This window comes from Diplotaxodon limnothrissa, linkage group LG8 (assembly GCF_057381915.1).
Source record: "Diplotaxodon limnothrissa isolate DT_005_m linkage group LG8, D_limnothrissa_male_GT1.1, whole genome shotgun sequence".
NCBI classification, from domain to species: domain Eukaryota; kingdom Metazoa; phylum Chordata; class Actinopteri; order Cichliformes; family Cichlidae; genus Diplotaxodon; species Diplotaxodon limnothrissa.
Window position 1 is genome coordinate 22,119,814 of NC_140603.1, and position 18,046 is coordinate 22,137,859.

Genomic DNA, 18,046 nt, shown 5'->3' on the forward strand with positions numbered 1-18,046 from the left:
CAAAAAACATAAAGAAATTGATAGTGGCTCAAGACTTTTGTACATTACTAGATAATTTATCCAGGTATAAATAGTTAGTCCTATTAAAGCTACGTCTTTAGGTTTCACTGAAGTTAAATGTTTAAACTACAAAGAAGGCTGAAAGCTAAAACTTTTTCTCTGCTCTGCCTGATTTTACGATCTGACTTATTTGGAAAGGAAAGAAAAAAGACAGGTTGAAAGGCCAGGGATCCAAAGTTCAAACCATGACCCAGTCTGAGAGTGTACCTTTGTTGAATGAAAATAAAATCACATACTACATACTGAGAGTTTACTAGCTGTAGAAAAAAAATATGTGTTTAATAATCCTTACCCTTGTGCTAAAAGCCTTGAATGGGCTGCCGTCTGTGTGCGCAGATGAATAGGTCGTGTTGAAATCATGGCCACAGGTGCCAGGAGCAAAATTGAGGTGTTCAGCTGTGTAAATCCAGTGAGTCCCATCAGAGCGATCAGCACATGGTTCCAGTACATAGGATCTTTCGCCAAGAGATATAAAACCCCTGCAGAACGAGGAAGAGGCTATCAGAGGTGCAAATATCGACAATGCAATAAAAAATAATCAAACGTGATGACCAAGATGACATGTCATTAGCGATGAGTGTACCCATTGTGCATAAGCTGTAAGATTCTGTAAACCTTGCACAATGTTCACAATCACACAAACTCGTGCTGAACCAACTCCAAGCCTGACTGCTGCAAACACAAATGGGGAGCTATTTGTCTCTGTGAGCAGGTCAAGAATTGTGTAGCTTCCTGTCAAAACTGTTCTGGTGATCTGTTATTATTATGCAGACAGGTTTAAGAATAACTGAAATAAATGAATAAATATCAAGACTGAGGTCAGCAGAATGAGCTTCACAATCAGGCATATCCCTCTGCAGAGGGTGTCGACATCTGGCTGCTTCATGAAAACATTCTTGATTGTGTCCAGTGATATTGCTGCAATCCTTACTCCTCACTGACATTTGCAGTGCGCTTCGACAAGACTGAAATCCTCCACGTGCCTTAAAAACCTTAATGAATGTCAGGTTTAAAGATTTGCAACAGTACTACATACATGGGGTTTTACCTTGGTTTGCATGGTTTGCAGAAAATTCAGTATTTACTAACACAAATTAAGCAGCCTGAGAGGTTTTAAACAAACCAACAAATTAGCCATAATCTAAACCATTAAAACTTGGAGTAAAGCCATTAATGCATCATAACTATTGGTTGTAACTGTCCTCTTTGCACAGACAAAAACTTGTGCACAGCCCAAATTTTACCTGGAAGCTGATGTGTGCAGCTAAACTGGGAGCTTGTTTAAAACTTGACCAATGCTATTAAGAGTTTTCGCCCAAAATGTACCACTCCAGCTTCAACAGTTTAGTTGAGGGGGTTAGAGGTGTGGTGTACTCAGAATATAGCTATCCACCCCAAGTGAATTTAGTAGTGGTTTATTTCTAATGACAGACATTAATAACGTGTTCCAATATGTCATTTTGGGCATAATAGGAAAAAGATAAATTAATTATTTTACTCTATACACAAAATATAATAGTGCATCTTTTTAAATAAGACAATACTCAAAGAACTGTCAATTACATCATGCTTGCTTTACCATTGTTCTTCCTTCAAAACTTCAAATTTGTCAGTATACAAGTTGTCGGCTTGGTGCTACTTGCTGCAGGAGAGGCTGGATCTTTGGATGGTTAGAGGTTAATCGGTGACAAATGCGGCCCCGCCCCCCCACAACACTGAATTGGATGAGCGGGAGAACATGGATGACGTCTTATTTTTGTGTATTGGACATTTTAAATATTTCTTTCTTTCCTAACATGTTATCTATTGTCATCCAGATATAAAATATGCTGACGTTTCCATTTAATAATCCAGAGCATTAAACATAATATTTACATATTTGCTTTTAAGCAAAGCAGAATGCTTGGAAGCTAAGGCAGGATTAATTTAAACATTATAATATAGTAATGCTATCCAAATACTGTATACTAAAACATCAACCGATATTACCTTATTATTATGAGGGTATTACAATTTTATAACTATGTGAAAATTCAAACTCACAGACATTACCTTCTTATTTCTAGCAGCTTATCAAATTGTTACCAAGCTATTACGCTAAACTACGCTGTTTGTTACCCTACTATTACCACTTTATTACTCAGATGTAATAGAAAACTGCTACTGAGGGATTTTTGGCAATGTGGAGAACAAAAAACAAAAAAACAAAAACAAATTAAAGCAATCAAACTGTGTATAGAACATTATATTATGATAAGCAATTTTGCATATTTGCATATTGCATTTTATGCATATTTTAAGTGACTTTAAATCTACACTATGTACCGTTCTAGCGACACCTGGCACTACAGTATAAACTTTTACAGGTCCCAAAGCAGAGAGATCAGGGTTAGCTTGTTGAATGTATCACTAAGCTTTTACACCAGTGGTGTCATGTCAAAAAATGGGAAACAAACTAGCGCCTGGCACACTTACTTAATCCCAGTGCAAGTGCTGAGGCTCACATCCGAATTGTCATGACCCTCCACCTTACCATGGTAGTAGCAGTTTGCCTGAGGGAGCACAAAACAAACAAAACAATAGGATTTTAAACTCAACACAGAAGGAATAGAGCAGCAGCGTGTGAAACAAAACAGGCGTCGGGTTTTAAGCAGAGTTCACCCCAATCAGCCCCAGGTGTTACACTGTAACTGTGAAATACGAGTAAATTAACTATAAGGGAATAGTATTTTGCCAGCTTAGCAAAAGCCATTCCTGCTCATCACCACAGGCTAATGATGGTTGAAATCTGAGTTCCACATTTCCCAGCACAAGCTTTGCTTTCTGCCGTATTCCCAGGTACCCACTTTCACGGACCACCTGTCAAGCTGCAGCAGGGAGTAAAGAAAGTGAATTAAGCCTGTGTTTATTGAACAAGGCCTAGAGGGTGTGGAGGAAGCGTCTGGTTTAGAGTGAAAACAGGCCTTCTGCTACAGCTAGACAGCCTTGCTCAGGTGAGGTCCTTCTGCCACCCTGTTCTGGAAAACAAGGAAATGTGAGTTTTCCACCCCACTTTGACTGCCTCTAAATATAGAGTTCAGGCAGTAAATTTGGATGTCTGGCCTTCTTCGAGGTGGTTACTCTCTATAGGCAGCTGAATTTGCATGCCAAGTGTCTCAGTGGGTTTCTGGCATTAAAGGCAATCCTTGCTTAATACTGAATCCCAGCACTTTTAGCAGTAATTCTGTTATGATAATCCAATTAATATCACACTTCTCCGAATAGCTAGAGGAAAAGGGCTTACCAAATAGCATCTTTCAGTCTTACCATCACCTTAATTTTGGTTGACACATGTAAAATGCACTCAATCCCTTTAACTACATTCATGAATATTTCATATGCAACTAACTCTTTAAGAGGGGTTAGACGCAGTGACAAAATCACCATGAATTATTAGGTGTAAGCATTGTTTTTCACTGGGCTTATAAACACTGAGTTGCAAGGAAGCATCTCATGAATATTAATGTTGTTCAATATCTATTGGGTGGAGGTAATTTCTTTTCTGACATGTTATATGCCAGTTGACGAGTTGTTCTGCTGCCTCCAAAGTATTAAAAAGACAATAAAGATGTGAAACACTATGTGGATAACTCTCAATCTTTGAATTCAGGTGTTTTCAGTCCCCATGGCCACAGGTGTGTAAAATCAAGCACCTAGCTAGTGTAACGATGTAAAAGAATGGATATGGTTTTGTTGTTGTTAAATTCCTGTTAAACTTGGGATCGCAACCATGGGTTTATTTTGGAACTTTTATTTTGAAAATCCGCAGCGGAAGTCTGCTACTGGTAAACGGGCTACCCCCTAAGCCTATCGTTAGTAGCAATGAAGCTTTCGCTGTGGTAAGTTCCTCTCCGTCCGCTCTCACAGAGCATGAGTTTAAAACATATTTGAAAATCCTCATTGAAGCTAATATGACAGTGCACTAACTGCATGAACTGCCCATACGGTAGTATTTGAGTAGATTTCAGGTTTATGACCGTGTTTTGCAGTTAATAGATTAGACGGTAAGAAAAATGGACACGTGGAGCTAGCGGCTAACAGCTAGAGGAGGCTGTCGTGTCTAATAATTTTGAAACTTCTCTCAATAGTTTGGGCGGAATCCTGTTGCTGAAACCCATGGTTATTCATGTCCCATGTTATTGCAGGTATGTGTACTTTGAAACATGTATATGGTTGAGCTGCAGGCTAATTCTGTTTAAGACATATTGCTTATTAAGTTTGCCCAGTAGATGGCAGCATTGTTCCATTTACTATTGTACGTAAAAGGGAATTTTGGCTTTGGTTTATTTATATTTACATGAATGTGCATTTAAGTGAATTAATTTTTCTTTTGTTATCTAAACCACAACGCAGTAATGTTTCTATTTTATTTTCCGTGATAAGTATTGTTGCCATTTTATTTTTCAATCAATATTTGTTTTTATTTATTTGGGAAAACTAAGAGTTCCACTATACGATCATAAGCCTATCGTTAGTAGCAATGAAGCTTTCGCTGTGTTTGGGCGGAATCCTGTTGCTGAAACCCATGGTTATTCATGTCCCATGTTATTGCAGGGGAATAAATCACGCCTGAGCTCTACCCACTTCGAGTCCAGAGAGTTTTATTCACACAGCGCTGGAAAGAGAAGCTGACCAGGGGTTACATTGGTGCCGTGAGCCGTCAATCGAGTGTTTGGACGGTGGACTCCTCTCAGCAACGTGGGCCAGTTTCAGCGCTGCACGTTTGTGATTCATTGTTGTTCTTTCTGACACATTTTTTTTTTTAAAGGAGCATATATAGCATTTTTGTTTTATTCTAGTTGTTGTGATGGACATCACAGAGGAGGGATCGAGTACTCCTAATGTTGTTGGTAGGGGTAGGGGGTTGTTATGTTCCCCTTTGCGTTTGCGTTATGACACTCCTGTTAGTGGGCGTGGTTTTGTTAGGGGGGATAGTCAGGGGATCCCAGGGCCCCAGTCCAGTGAAGGGGTTGTTGTCCCTCCCCCTAGCCATGTGTCACGCACGTCTCAGAACAACAGTTCACCTTCTCCTAACCCAGATACTATTGCCACGGAGATTGTGAGTCAGATGGGGGATGTGATCCAACTGGTTGGTCAGAGAGTAGCGCAGAGTATCTTAACCCAGCTCAGCCCGTCTGCTAGTACCCCCTTACCTGCACCTACGGCCACACCTTTCCATGCTGTGTCATCTACATCTGCTGTTGATGCTGCGCCGGTGCAATTTGTGTCCCACAGGAAGCTTAAGGACCCACCATGCTTTAGAGGGGATGGTTCTGATCTCATTTCTGTGAGAGAGTGGGAGGATCTGATGAGAGCCTTTATAAAGCTGGGGAGTCTGAGACCCGAAGAACAGGCTGAGGAGATTCTTGTTCATTTGAGAGGCAAGGCTAAGGATGTGGTCCAGGTTGGCATTAGAAACAGTGTCGTAGATGTCACACGTGATCCTGAGGCTATTTTTGGAATCCTGAGGAGACACTTTGACTCTGCTCAGTGCTCACCTCTTCCACTGGCAGACTTCTACACCACTCTCCCAGAGAAAGGCGAAAGTGCATTCGATTACTGGCTTAGGCTGCACCGTGCTGTTGATCTTGCTGTTGAGCGCCTGAAGGAACGAGGACAGGCATTGGGTAGCCCCAGCACTGAGGTCACCCGAATGTTCATCAAAAACTGTCCCTCCCCTGAGCTTGCCATGATCTTTAGATCAAAGACAATTGATAAATGGACAGCCAATGAGGTCCAGGAAATCCTGTGTGAGTCCCACTCTGGAGGAACGTTGAACTCAAGCAGCACGACGGCCGAGAGAGTTGCAGTGAATACGCAGCAGATATCAACAGCGTTGCCTGTCCAGCCAACAGAGAAGCACATTCAGCCACAGTCGACAGATTCAGCTGCTTTGGAGCGGCTCATAGGCATGCTTGAGAAGGTTCTTCTGCAAAGATCCTTTCAGCCTGGTTTGACCACACGGCCTAACTCCAGACGTTCCAGGATTGAGGGCCTACATGATAAGCCCTGCTCCGTCTGTCATGATATGTCGCACACAGCTTTCATGCACTGCCGAGATCACAAACTCTGTTTTCTGTGCCACTCACCTGACCACACCAGGCGTGCCTGTCCTGGATCCTCGTCGTCTTCTGCCCCTCGACGGTCGGAAAACTAGTTGATCCACATTTGAGGGAGGAAAGTGTGGATCATCTGAGTGACTCTCCCACTTGCGACAGCGATGACCTGGGATCCATGTATGAATCTCTGTGCTCCACTTCGCCACCTGGTACGACAGTTGTCTTCCAAATGACGCAAAGAATTAAGAAATCTGACAGTTTGTTTTATACGACTGTGGGGACTGTGGGCGGAGTTTCACTGAGAGCCATGATCGACAGTGGCTCTATGTCGTGCTCTATTAGTGAGGCTACTGCTACGCGGCTTTTACAGTCCTGCCCTGATCTGAAGCTCGAACCAGCTAATGACATTGTTGTTGTTGGTGCTGGGGGCCACCAGTTCCAACCTAAAGCAGTTTGTGATTTGGAAGTGACTCTTTATGGTTTCAAGCTGCTCATCCCCACGCTGGTTATTCCAGGCCAAAGTGACGACATGATTATTGGCAGTAACGCTATTAAGTCGTTGATTCATGTAATGAAGAATACGGATGAGTATTGGAGGCTTGTATCTATTTCAGGTGATGTCACCAATGATGACTGTAGACAGTTTTTATCCATGCTTTCCAATGTTGAGCGTTGGCGAGGAGGGGCGGTGCCTGATAAGATTGGCACAGTGAAGTTGAGACAGCGTGTTACGCTGGAACCCCTTCAGGAACACCTTGTGTGGGGTAAATTACCTCCCTCTTCACCTCTATCAGCAGGCTGCACTGTTATTGTTGAGCCTACACAGTCACGGTGTAGACCCAGAGACATCCTGGTTGGCCGCTCCGTCTCATCATTGTGGGGTGACAAATGGGTTCCTCTCAAGGTGATTAACCCCAGCAACAAGCGTGTGATTCTGAGGAAGAACTGTAAAATCGCTGATGTCTACCTCTGTGTCGCAGTTGAAGAGCTGTCTCCCCCTGAAAAGATCATGTCTAACAGCCACTCTTTTGAACAGGGTTCTGTTCCCATAAGGTCTGTTGAACAAAGGAAGGAACTCTTGCACAGACTAGGACTACAAGACTTGGACTTAGACAGTTGTGAGGTGTCTGACAGATGGAAAGATCAGCTTCTGCAGCTTGTGGAAAAGTATGAGTCTATCTTTTCTAAGGATAAAATGGACTGTGGAGAAGCTACCGATTTTGTCCACAAAATACACCTTGTGGATGAGAAGCCTTTTCGTTTGCCTTATCGCAGAGTACCGCCGAGTCAGTATGAGAAGCTAAGAACTGCTCTCAATGAGATGGAAGAAAGGGACATAATCCGGAAGTCGAACAGTGAGTATGCATCGCCGCTGGTCTTGGTGTGGAAGAAGGATGGCAGCCTGCGCATTTGCACTGATTTCAGATGGCTCAATGCAAAGACTGTTAAAGACGCGCACCCGCTGCCACACCAAGCCGACGCCCTGGCTGCTCTCAGTGGAAATGTTCTCTTTTCAACAATGGATTTGACCTCTGGATTTTACAATGTGCCTCTCTACGAGCCTCACAAGAAATACACAGCATTCTCCTCGCCCTTTGGTCTCCATGAGTACAACCGGATGCCTCAGGGCCTGTCGAACAGTCCGGCGACATTCATGAGAATGATGATGTCGATCTTTGGTGACGAGAATTTCAGCAGCTTGCTTTGTTACTTGGACGACTTGATGGTGTTTGCGCCTGACGAGGCAACTGCCCTTCAGCGTCTTGAGATGGTCTTCTCTCGGTTGAGGAGTCACAACCTTAAGCTGGCCCCTAAGAAATGCCATCTTCTTAAGAGGTCAGTTAGATTTCTTGGACATGTCATTTGTGCGGATGGTGTGAGAACTGATCCGGACAAGGTTAACACCATTACCAACATCAGGGAAGAACAGCTTATGGAGAGCGATGGTGTGACTCCCTCCCAGAAGAAGATCCGGTCCTTCTTAGGAATGATCCTCTATTACCAACATTTCATCCCTGATTGTTCTGCGAAGGCCAAGCCCTTGTTCAGGTTACTTTCGGGACGACAGGCAATTCCCCATGGGAGGAAAGGAAAGAAGCTCAGGAAGCAACCCTCTGCCAAACCATCTCTGACACCAAGTGACTGGACATCAGCATGTCGCACATCATTTCAAACGCTCAAGATGGAACTAGTTAATGTTGTCACCCTGGCTCATCCCAACTTTAGTGAGCCTTTCATCCTGGCGGTTGATGCCTCCTTTGATGGCATCGGGGCAGTACTCTCACAGGTTTCTCCTGGCGAGACAGTGGCTCGACCTGTTGCCTTTGCCAGCAAGACATTGTCACGGTCTCAGATGAACTACCCAGCGCACAGACTAGAGTTCTTGGCGCTTAAATGGGCCGTGTGTGACAAGTTCAGCCACTGGCTGAAAGGAAGGCACTTCACTGCTTGGACAGACAATAACCCCTTGTCCTACATCTTGACAAAGCCACGTTTAGATGCTTGTGAGCAGAGATGGGTGGCGAAGCTCGCGGCATATGATTTTGATCTAAAGTATGTGCCAGGGGTTAGAAATACAGTTGCTGATGCTTTGAGCCGTGAACCATTTGTCGAGTCATGTATTGGTCATCGTTTGCTGAAAGAACCTTATGTTGCCCTGCTAGATGAGGTCAACGGGGTTGTGAGAGGTACTGTGCAGGATGCTTTTCGGCTGACTAACAACTGCCACATTGTTCAAGACACAGAGCCAGACTCACCAGACTCTGTTTCTGAGTGCGACCTTCAGAGCGAGAGGGGTTCGATCGATGCTGATGAGGTGTCAGCTGTGCTGAGTGCGCAGTGTGACCATGGTTTGACCAATGTCAACCCACCTTTATCACAGCTCCCTGAGGTGGACCCGGTCGTTCCTCTTCCCCAAAGCCAGCTCTCGAGCCTTCAGCAACAAGATCAGGCAATAAACAGAGTCCTTTTCTATGTGCGAAGAAAAAGGAAGGCTACGAGGCGAGAAGCAGCTTCAGAACCAGGTGGTGTTGGTGGACTTCTCAGGCAGTGGAAGAAGCTTAAAGTACAGAACGGCATCCTGTACAGGGTGATAAGGCATCACAGCTTGAGTAGAAAGATTTTTCAGTTTGTTGTTCCTGATAGCCTGAAGGTTCAAGTCCTCCTCAGCCTTCATGATAATGCAGGCCATCAGGGCCAGGCACGAACACTTTCCCTCGCCCGTGAGAGGTTTTTCTGGGTCGGGATGGAGAGAGACATAACCAACCATGTTCGACAGTGTGAGAGATGTGTGGTTGGAAAAACACCTGAACCTCATGCCTGTGCACCACTAGAGAACATCCAGACGTCAGAGCCGATGGAGCTAGTGTGCATAGACTTTTGGACTGCTGAGCTCAGCGATAATAAGAAAGTGGATGTCCTGGTCGTAACCGATCATTTCTCCAAGATGGCACATGCCTTCCCCTGCCGAAACCAGTCTGCAAAACATGTCGCACGCAGGTTGTGGGATGATTTCTTTTGTGTTTATGGCTTTCCCAAGAGGATTCATTCGGATCAGGGATCAAACTTTGAGAGCAGACTGTTGAAGGACCTCTTAGAGATGGCAGGTGTGCAGAAATCGCATACTACGCCATATCATCCTATGGGCAATGGGGTCACTGAACGGTTCAACAGGACACTTGGGAATATGCTGAGGACTCTCCCTTCTACAGCCAAGGCTAGGTGGCCTCAGATGTTACGCACTCTCACGTTCTGCTACAATTGCACAGTGCATGAGACGACTGGTTTGGCCCCCTTTTATGTCATGTTTGGGCGAGTCCCACGCCTCCCTGTTGACATGATGTTCCAACATGTGCTGCAAAATGATGATGTGATCAGCCACCATGAGTTTGTCTCACGGTTGCGGAAAGACCTGTTTGATGCCTCACAGATTGCCCAGAACCACGCTTTTCACGAGCAAGCGCGCCATGCCAGACTCTACAACCGCAAAGTCAAAGGCTCACCTCTGGCTGTAGGTGATAGAGTGTTGTTGGCCAATCGTGGTGAAAGGGGAAAAAGAAAGTTAGCCGACAAGTGGGATCCCACGCCTTATGATGTTGTGTCAGTTAGGTCTGGGATCAATGTGTACAGGATAAGAGAGAGCCACACAGGCAAGGAAAGAGTTGTACACAGGAACCTCCTTCTCCCTGTTAACTTCCTGGGCTTAGGTGTGGAAGGGAGTCTGGCCTCCCGTGATGACTTGGACGGAGGGAACCCGAACAGTGGAGATGACCAAGGGTCTGTGAGGTCAACACAGATGGATCATCATGACAGGACACTGGACTGGCTGCTGAAAACGCCAGAGATACAGGGTCTCGCTAATGAGCCGGTGGAAGTTGAAGGTTCCCTCGACGTGGGACACCATTCTCTCTGCGTTGTGGACCCCAGCAGTGGCTCTATCGCAGCGGAGGACCCACCCCCTGAAGTTAATGCTGAAGTGTTTGAAAACTCCATTAGTGAATTCCCCTTGCCTGCTCCCGTGATCAGTGATGCTGCTCTCCGTCAAGGCTCTGAACCTGTTGCCGTGGCTCCTGTGGTTCCCATGGCTGATGTTGACTTAGATCTTGCTATTTGCACACAGCCTCAGACTATTCAGGCGGGCATGGATGGGCTAGCTATCACTAGGTATGGGAGAAGTGTTAGGCCTCCCAAGAGACTGATTTGTGAGATGGCAGCGCAGAAAGTTGAGGAAACTTCTTCTGTTTCAGGGTCAGTTTTTGCATTTCTGACTAGTATGTTTTAGCTCTGAGGGAATTGACTTGGTTTCATGTATCTTTCGACTTATTTTTTTGTGTGGTCCAGGATGTGATTTGGAGTATTATTTCGGGTGCTCTTATATGTGATGTTAAGGAGGTGTAGATGGCATCTTCTCTAGTCTGTTGAAGGTATTGGGCTTGGTACCACCCAATGTCTCGACACTTTTATATAAAACGATTCTGTATCGACAATGATTAATATTAGTGTATCGATTTTACCCCGAAGCACCTGCTGTTCATAGTTCTTTTGTTTCTGGCCCTTGATACTCCCTTGAACTGGTTTGGAGTTTAACAGAATTTAAGGGGGGTGTATGTAACGATGTAAAAGAATGGATATGGTTTTGTTGTTGTTAAATTCCTGTTAAACTTGGGATCGCAACCATGGGTTTATTTTGGAACTTTTATTTTGAAAATCCGCAGCGGAAGTCTGCTACTGGTAAACGGGCTACCCCCTAAGCCTATCGTTAGTAGCAATGAAGCTTTCGCTGTGGTAAGTTCCTCTCCGTCCGCTCTCACAGAGCATGAGTTTAAAACATATTTGAAAATCCTCATTGAAGCTAATATGACAGTGCACTAACTGCATGAACTGCCCATACGGTAGTATTTGAGTAGATTTCAGGTTTATGACCGTGTTTTGCAGTTAATAGATTAGACGGTAAGAAAAATGGACACGTGGAGCTAGCGGCTAACAGCTAGAGGAGGCTGTCGTGTCTAATAATTTTGAAACTTCTCTCAATAGTTTGGGCGGAATCCTGTTGCTGAAACCCATGGTTATTCATGTCCCATGTTATTGCAGGTATGTGTACTTTGAAACATGTATATGGTTGAGCTGCAGGCTAATTCTGTTTAAGACATATTGCTTATTAAGTTTGCCCAGTAGATGGCAGCATTGTTCCATTTACTATTGTACGTAAAAGGGAATTTTGGCTTTGGTTTATTTATATTTACATGAATGTGCATTTAAGTGAATTAATTTTTCTTTTGTTATCTAAACCACAACGCAGTAATGTTTCTATTTTATTTTCCGTGATAAGTATTGTTGCCATTTTATTTTTCAATCAATATTTGTTTTTATTTATTTGGGAAAACTAAGAGTTCCACTATACGATCATAAGCCTATCGTTAGTAGCAATGAAGCTTTCGCTGTGTTTGGGCGGAATCCTGTTGCTGAAACCCATGGTTATTCATGTCCCATGTTATTGCAGGGGAATAAATCACGCCTGAGCTCTACCCACTTCGAGTCCAGAGAGTTTTATTCACACAGCGCTGGAAAGAGAAGCTGACCAGGGGTTACACTAGCATGCTTTTGGAAATACCTGCGAAAGAACGGGTCATTCTTCACAAGTATGGCACTCTACTAGGATGCCACTGGTGCAGCAAGTCGGCTCAGGAGATTTCTTTTGTTTCTAGATATTTCACTATCAACTGCAGTGCAACACAAAAACTGTCCACTGGGAGTTTCATGGCATTGGTTTCCATGGCAGAGCAGCTCCTGTAGGTGTAAAGCGTAGGTGGTTCGGTACTTTTGTGCAGCGTATTTCACAAGAGAAGTGGACCGAAACCTTGGAAACTTTTATGCGGACACTTTCTGATGGTGGACTGGACAGAAAAGAGAGCAATCCATTATAGTCGGGCAAAAAGGTGCAGGGACAGGAAAGCACATTACATGAAATATGAAATTATAGTTTAGCAGAGAGGAGTAGGGCTGGATTTAGTACACTCAGTTAATGCTCGCACCTCATGTTTCTTTGATGAGATCATGACTATGATGCATTGATATAAAGGATATGAATAGACTTTTTGTTCCTAAGGTTTCTGCAGGAAGACAGGAAAGTGCTTATGCATTCATATTTGAAATACAGAGGATTAATAACCAGAATCCAGATTATTGTGGGTGGAAATCCTGGGTGTGAACATTACATTGTTTATTATAACCACAATCTTATTATTCTGTTACTGCTTTAATAACCATGGAAATCATTCATATTCCCAGTAGATGGCTTTTGTTACATGCTATGTATTTATTGGATTGTACGTGGACTTAGATTTAGTGAGAAAGGGAGACTGTGTAAAACAGATAATGGGAACGATGGTGGGAGAGCTGACTCATACTCAAGTCACTCCCAGCAGTACCTTGCCTTTGACACAGAACTGAACCCACAAGATCCCTTGCCCAGATCACTATATCAGTCTCCTCCCTGCCGGCAGGACAAATAAATTAACTACAGATCAGTCTCGAATGATCTGGTTGTTTCCAGTAAAAAGATCCTCCCATGAAGAACTGGCTGTGGTCATGAGCGAGGAATGAGAGAAGGGACGGAGGTCAGAAGTGTCCGCACTTTTAATCAACTACTGCAGACTCCACAAAAGTCTCCACAAAAGAAATGCAAACATGAGGCAAAATGCCACATTCCTGCGTCTGGCTTCATCCATTCTCCCAAATTTTTATTTGTATATCGGCTGTAGTCACACAAAACTTGTAACATAGACATTTATTCTTTATTTTCTGTGTGTCATTTTTATTGTTATGATCATTGTTACTCTTTCTGTCCACATAAACATTATGCAGCTTTTATAATTAATGGATAGCTATGGAAAATGGGAAGCTATTTATCCACCCACAGCTGCGGACTCTGTATCTCACACTCCACTACAACTCCTTCATTGTCTTTGTGCTCTGGAATGGCAGCAATTCTGATGAGCTGGCCAAGTCCTGCCAGGGATGACCCAACTCTGGTCTCGAGTGGAAAATCATTTTGCTGTGTGGGTTGGACGTTACCGAATATAATAATCTCATCTTTTTGTGCATTTCAGCTATAAGTCTGCTAGGCCTTTTACACACAGACCTCATAGACCGTTTATTGTTATCGAAATGAAAATGCAACGTTAAATTGCTTTCCAAACTGCTGATAATCAAATCCCTGAAATCAAGCAAGCTGGTGGCAGTTTTATTTCATAGGGACTGAAACTGCTCCTCATGGTTCAGCAGCATCAAACTCATTCATTACTCTGTGCTATAATAGCCTTTCTTTTTCTGAACCTCAAAAAAAAAAAAAAACCTCTTCAAAAGATGAATATTTTCTTTACATCCATTTGTAATATTTTAGAGTATTTATGGATCCATAGAAAATTTGAGAGACCGGCAGCATTTAAAAGCAGAACAAATGTTGCTGGAGAAAACCTATTTGAGCTTAATGAATATGAACAATATTTATTACAGCACTGAAGCCAAGAACAAAGAAGGTACTTCAATTCTATGAGGTTTCATTTGTGCCAAGAATATGTTCCCAATCATGCCTTCTGTGTCGGATATGAAGAAACATTTATTTTCTGTTTTTAATACTGACTGGCCACTTTATTAGGCACACTTGTTCAACTGCTCGTTAATGCAAATGTCTAATCATCCAGCCATATTTTCTTGGAACGCTTTGGGATCCTTTGTTGACCAAAACCATTGATGCTGACCATGACTACAGTGTACCTAACTTCTGATAACACACCATGTCACAAAGCTCCATCTCGAAAATCATTTCTTGAATATGAAAATGAGTTGCTTGCATTCAAATGACTTCCATGAACATCAGATCTCAATTCAATTGAGCACCTTTGGGATGTGGTGGAACAGCAGACTTGCATCACGGCCAACAAATCTGCAGCAACTTTGTGATCCTATCATGTCAATAATGGACCAAAATCTCTGAGGAATGTTTCCAGCATCTTATTGACTCTGCAGATTAAGAATTAAGCAGACAAAAGGAGGCCCAAGGCTGTATTAGCAAGGTGTATGTGATAAAGTGGCTGGTGAGTGTTTACCTCAGTTGTAGCAAAGCTGTTTGACAGATTGTCCGGCCATATGCTCGCATAAGAAAACATTTGTCTGTGTCAGTGCAGACAAATTCATGCTTTGCTCTGCTGTTTCGCATGTAGTCCTGACTGTTATTTGTTGTGCTGTTTTTCACATCACATGCACGTTCAAATAATACAATCAAACCACACATAGTCAACACAGCCAAGTGAGAGGAAGTAAAGCTGCACTGACAAAGAAAGACGTTCTGTCTGGTGATCACTAGACACGCTGTGTATCTAACGGTCAAAATATTTTAGTCACAGCTGAAGTAAAGTTTAAATTTGAACTGGCAGACAGTGTGTTCCTCATACGGGAGCATCATGCAACCAACCAGAAGCTTTGCTTTTCTCTATGTAATCCCTTTATGTCTAAATTGATTTCTTCATGGTTAACATTTACAAGTGATTTGTTATACTTTAGAGATATATTTTCATATCTATATATTCTTAATTTTCAAAGTGGGAAACTCATGAATGCTTGATAGGTGCTTAATATTTCATGGTCACTGTGGCTTTCAGATTGCACCTAGATGATCACCAATTCAATCTTTCTTAGATTCCTTCATAACAAACAATTCTTTAGGATTTGTTTTGATCCAATCCATTAAAAAAAAAAGAAAGATCTGAGCTGTTGCCTAAAACAGAGTGCATTTTCTGACCTCTATCTGCCTTCTCATTTCATCAAATATGAATCTGTCGGCTGAAAATGGCCCCACTCACCTGGATTGTCCTCTATGTGCGCATGACTGCACAATTCCAGGTGGTTTTAAAAGCGGTTCTAACTGCTATATCAAAGTTTCCTTTACTTTCTCACGGACCCTAATATTAGCACAGCGAAGGAGAGTCTATCCAGAGGAAGAGTTTCACAAAAGGTCAACATTCATATGAGCTGCTGGGCAGGTAACATAGAAGAAAATGTAAGAATGTTCGAAATTCAATCACTTTGTTTTGTCACCCACAAACCCAGAAAATAAAAAGAAACATACCGTGAAGTTGTGAACGCCTGTGACAGCGCTGCCATCTTCCAGGTAATGGGTTTCTGTATAGTTACTTGCAAAGAGCCCCCTAGAAAGGATAAACAAAGACAACAAACATTCAGCTCTGACCCTTGGGGGCTTCATCCAAAAAAACAAAAAATCAATCACAATGTCTTAAGCCATTCAACCACAGCCAGACCTGCATGGAAGATAAACAGTCTGATTTAAAACTTTAAACTGCTTTAGGATAGCATAAATTGATTCGAGAAGAAGGCATGAAGGGGAAAAAAACACATTCAAAAGAGGCCGAAGTGACGTTTTCTATTAATTCACTTTCCCAACACCATGAAGACGCATTCAATATCAATCAATAACTCATTCCATGTGAAATAAATGGAACAATAATTAGTTTACACATTGCAGACAACAGCAAGTCATGAGTTGATTTTTTTTTTCTTTTTTTAACGACTGGGAATAAATAACACTGTGCTTTAAATGAAGGAACCATATAGGTATAACCACACTTAATAAAAAATGAGCAAAAAGTATAAGTTAGCACTGAGAATAAAAATACAGATTCAATAAAATGAAGAGGTGTATCGAGATACTTGTAAAACTCAGTCTACCATCACAGTTCATTTATTTTTAACCTATAAATTAAAACCAAAAATAACCTATGACCCAACAGTCATGCTAGTTTAATGCTTCAGTGTAAGTGAGTCCTGCATGTTTTACTATTATCAAGACATTTTGCCTTTTAGAGGATTTTTTATCATAAAAGAAAAGCTGTTACCAACCCACTTAATATTTTATAAGGATTGTCTATTTGACACAAAGACGGGTAGAAAATACAGGATGGAATTTGATTGTTATTCACTGGAAACAGAAGAAATTGCAATAGTGTGGAAATGAGGAACCTGCCACCTTCTTTCCTCTAATTTTGACAAAGCATCTACTTACAGTATCTCTGTCAACAATAAGGCTACATGGCTGGTAGCAAACTCAGTTTACATTTCATTTATGTTTTTCAGTCAAGTTATAGCTCCTGGCAGAATCACACAGACATCACACATGAGTTGGTGAAGTCATATTTTTAAGCCTAACTTGAGAATTTTGGTCCTAATCACCATTAGGACAGCCAATAAGCAATTAGCATATCACTAGTTATAATGATACGCTTGTTATAATTTCAAATATGCGCATCATATTTTATCATATAAGACTTAAATCTGGTGATTGGGACCATAAACTATTTATTGAGATTATAGATTAAGTGAGAATTTCTCATAGACTTCTACGCAGTTTGACTTCTTTTTAAAAGCCAGAGCCCCCTACTGGATAACAGAAAGGATGCACGTTTAAGGCACTTTCACATTGGTCATCTTTAAGTCTATGGTTATTTTTTAGCATTAATGGCTCTGTGGTATAGTGATTAACATGTTTGTTTTACACACCTAAGATGTCAGATTTTGTGGAGACATTAACGGTTATGTTTTGTCAAATCTATACATTTTTAAAACACACTAAAATGCAGCATTTTGATTTTAGATGCTTTGTGCTGTTCCTAGTAGCTACTTGTAGAATCAAAGTTTAAGTCCAACTTCTCTTGAAACAAAAACCCACAATCCTAAAGAGCCTCCTGTGGCCTTTATGAGCCAACAGGGTGAGATTATGGCATGAGTACACCAGATAACCTCTGGGTTGTGCTCTCCTCTTACCGCAAGACAAAGAAAATACCATCACAGCCTTATTATGATGTTGGCTGCCTTTCTCACCCCACCTAGAGAGGTTCCTGAGCACTAGGCTTTTCTCTGGTGGAGGAAAGGATACTCAGCTGGGGTGCTGTGGATCACATGCAGAAAGAAATCAATGAGCCAAAAAAACTGTGTGCACCCCCTCCTGTGTTGATGAGAACATATCTCCATTTGTGCTCAGTATTTGTGCAAACAAACATGAGAGTGTCCATGTACTGTACATACAGTGAGCACATGTGCTGTATTACTCTCCAGGACATTAGCAGATGCTTGGCTGGTGCTAATCCACAGCAGAGGAACAAACCTCAGCAGGCAGCTGGATCCTCTTACTGACCTCACCACTGACAACCCAGCTGGGAGTTTCAGCTGTAACAACCCGGGTAGGGGGGTTATTTTGTTTGGGAGCTGTCAGCATGAGACACAATGCTTCCCCACCCTCCAGTCCTCTACAGAGCCAATGAACTGGTAATAATCACTAGATCAAAGCGAGGACAAAGAGGAGAGAGCCAAATAAAATG

The 18,046-nt window shown here is 42.5% G+C and overlaps 1 protein-coding gene across 1 annotated transcript in view; it reads right to left on the reverse strand.

Moving 5' to 3' along the window:
• Window positions 1–18,046, reverse strand: part of adam12a (ADAM metallopeptidase domain 12a) — an 87,352-nt gene that overhangs the window by 30,757 nt on the left and 38,549 nt on the right. The window contains exons 4-6 of the mRNA XM_085360882.1: window positions 15,784–15,862; window positions 2,536–2,612; window positions 353–539 (exon numbers count right to left, since the gene is read on the reverse strand). Of these exons, the coding sequence (XP_085217008.1) occupies window positions 353–539; window positions 2,536–2,612; window positions 15,784–15,862 (343 nt within the window). The remainder of the gene's footprint in view (window positions 1–352; window positions 540–2,535; window positions 2,613–15,783; window positions 15,863–18,046) is intronic.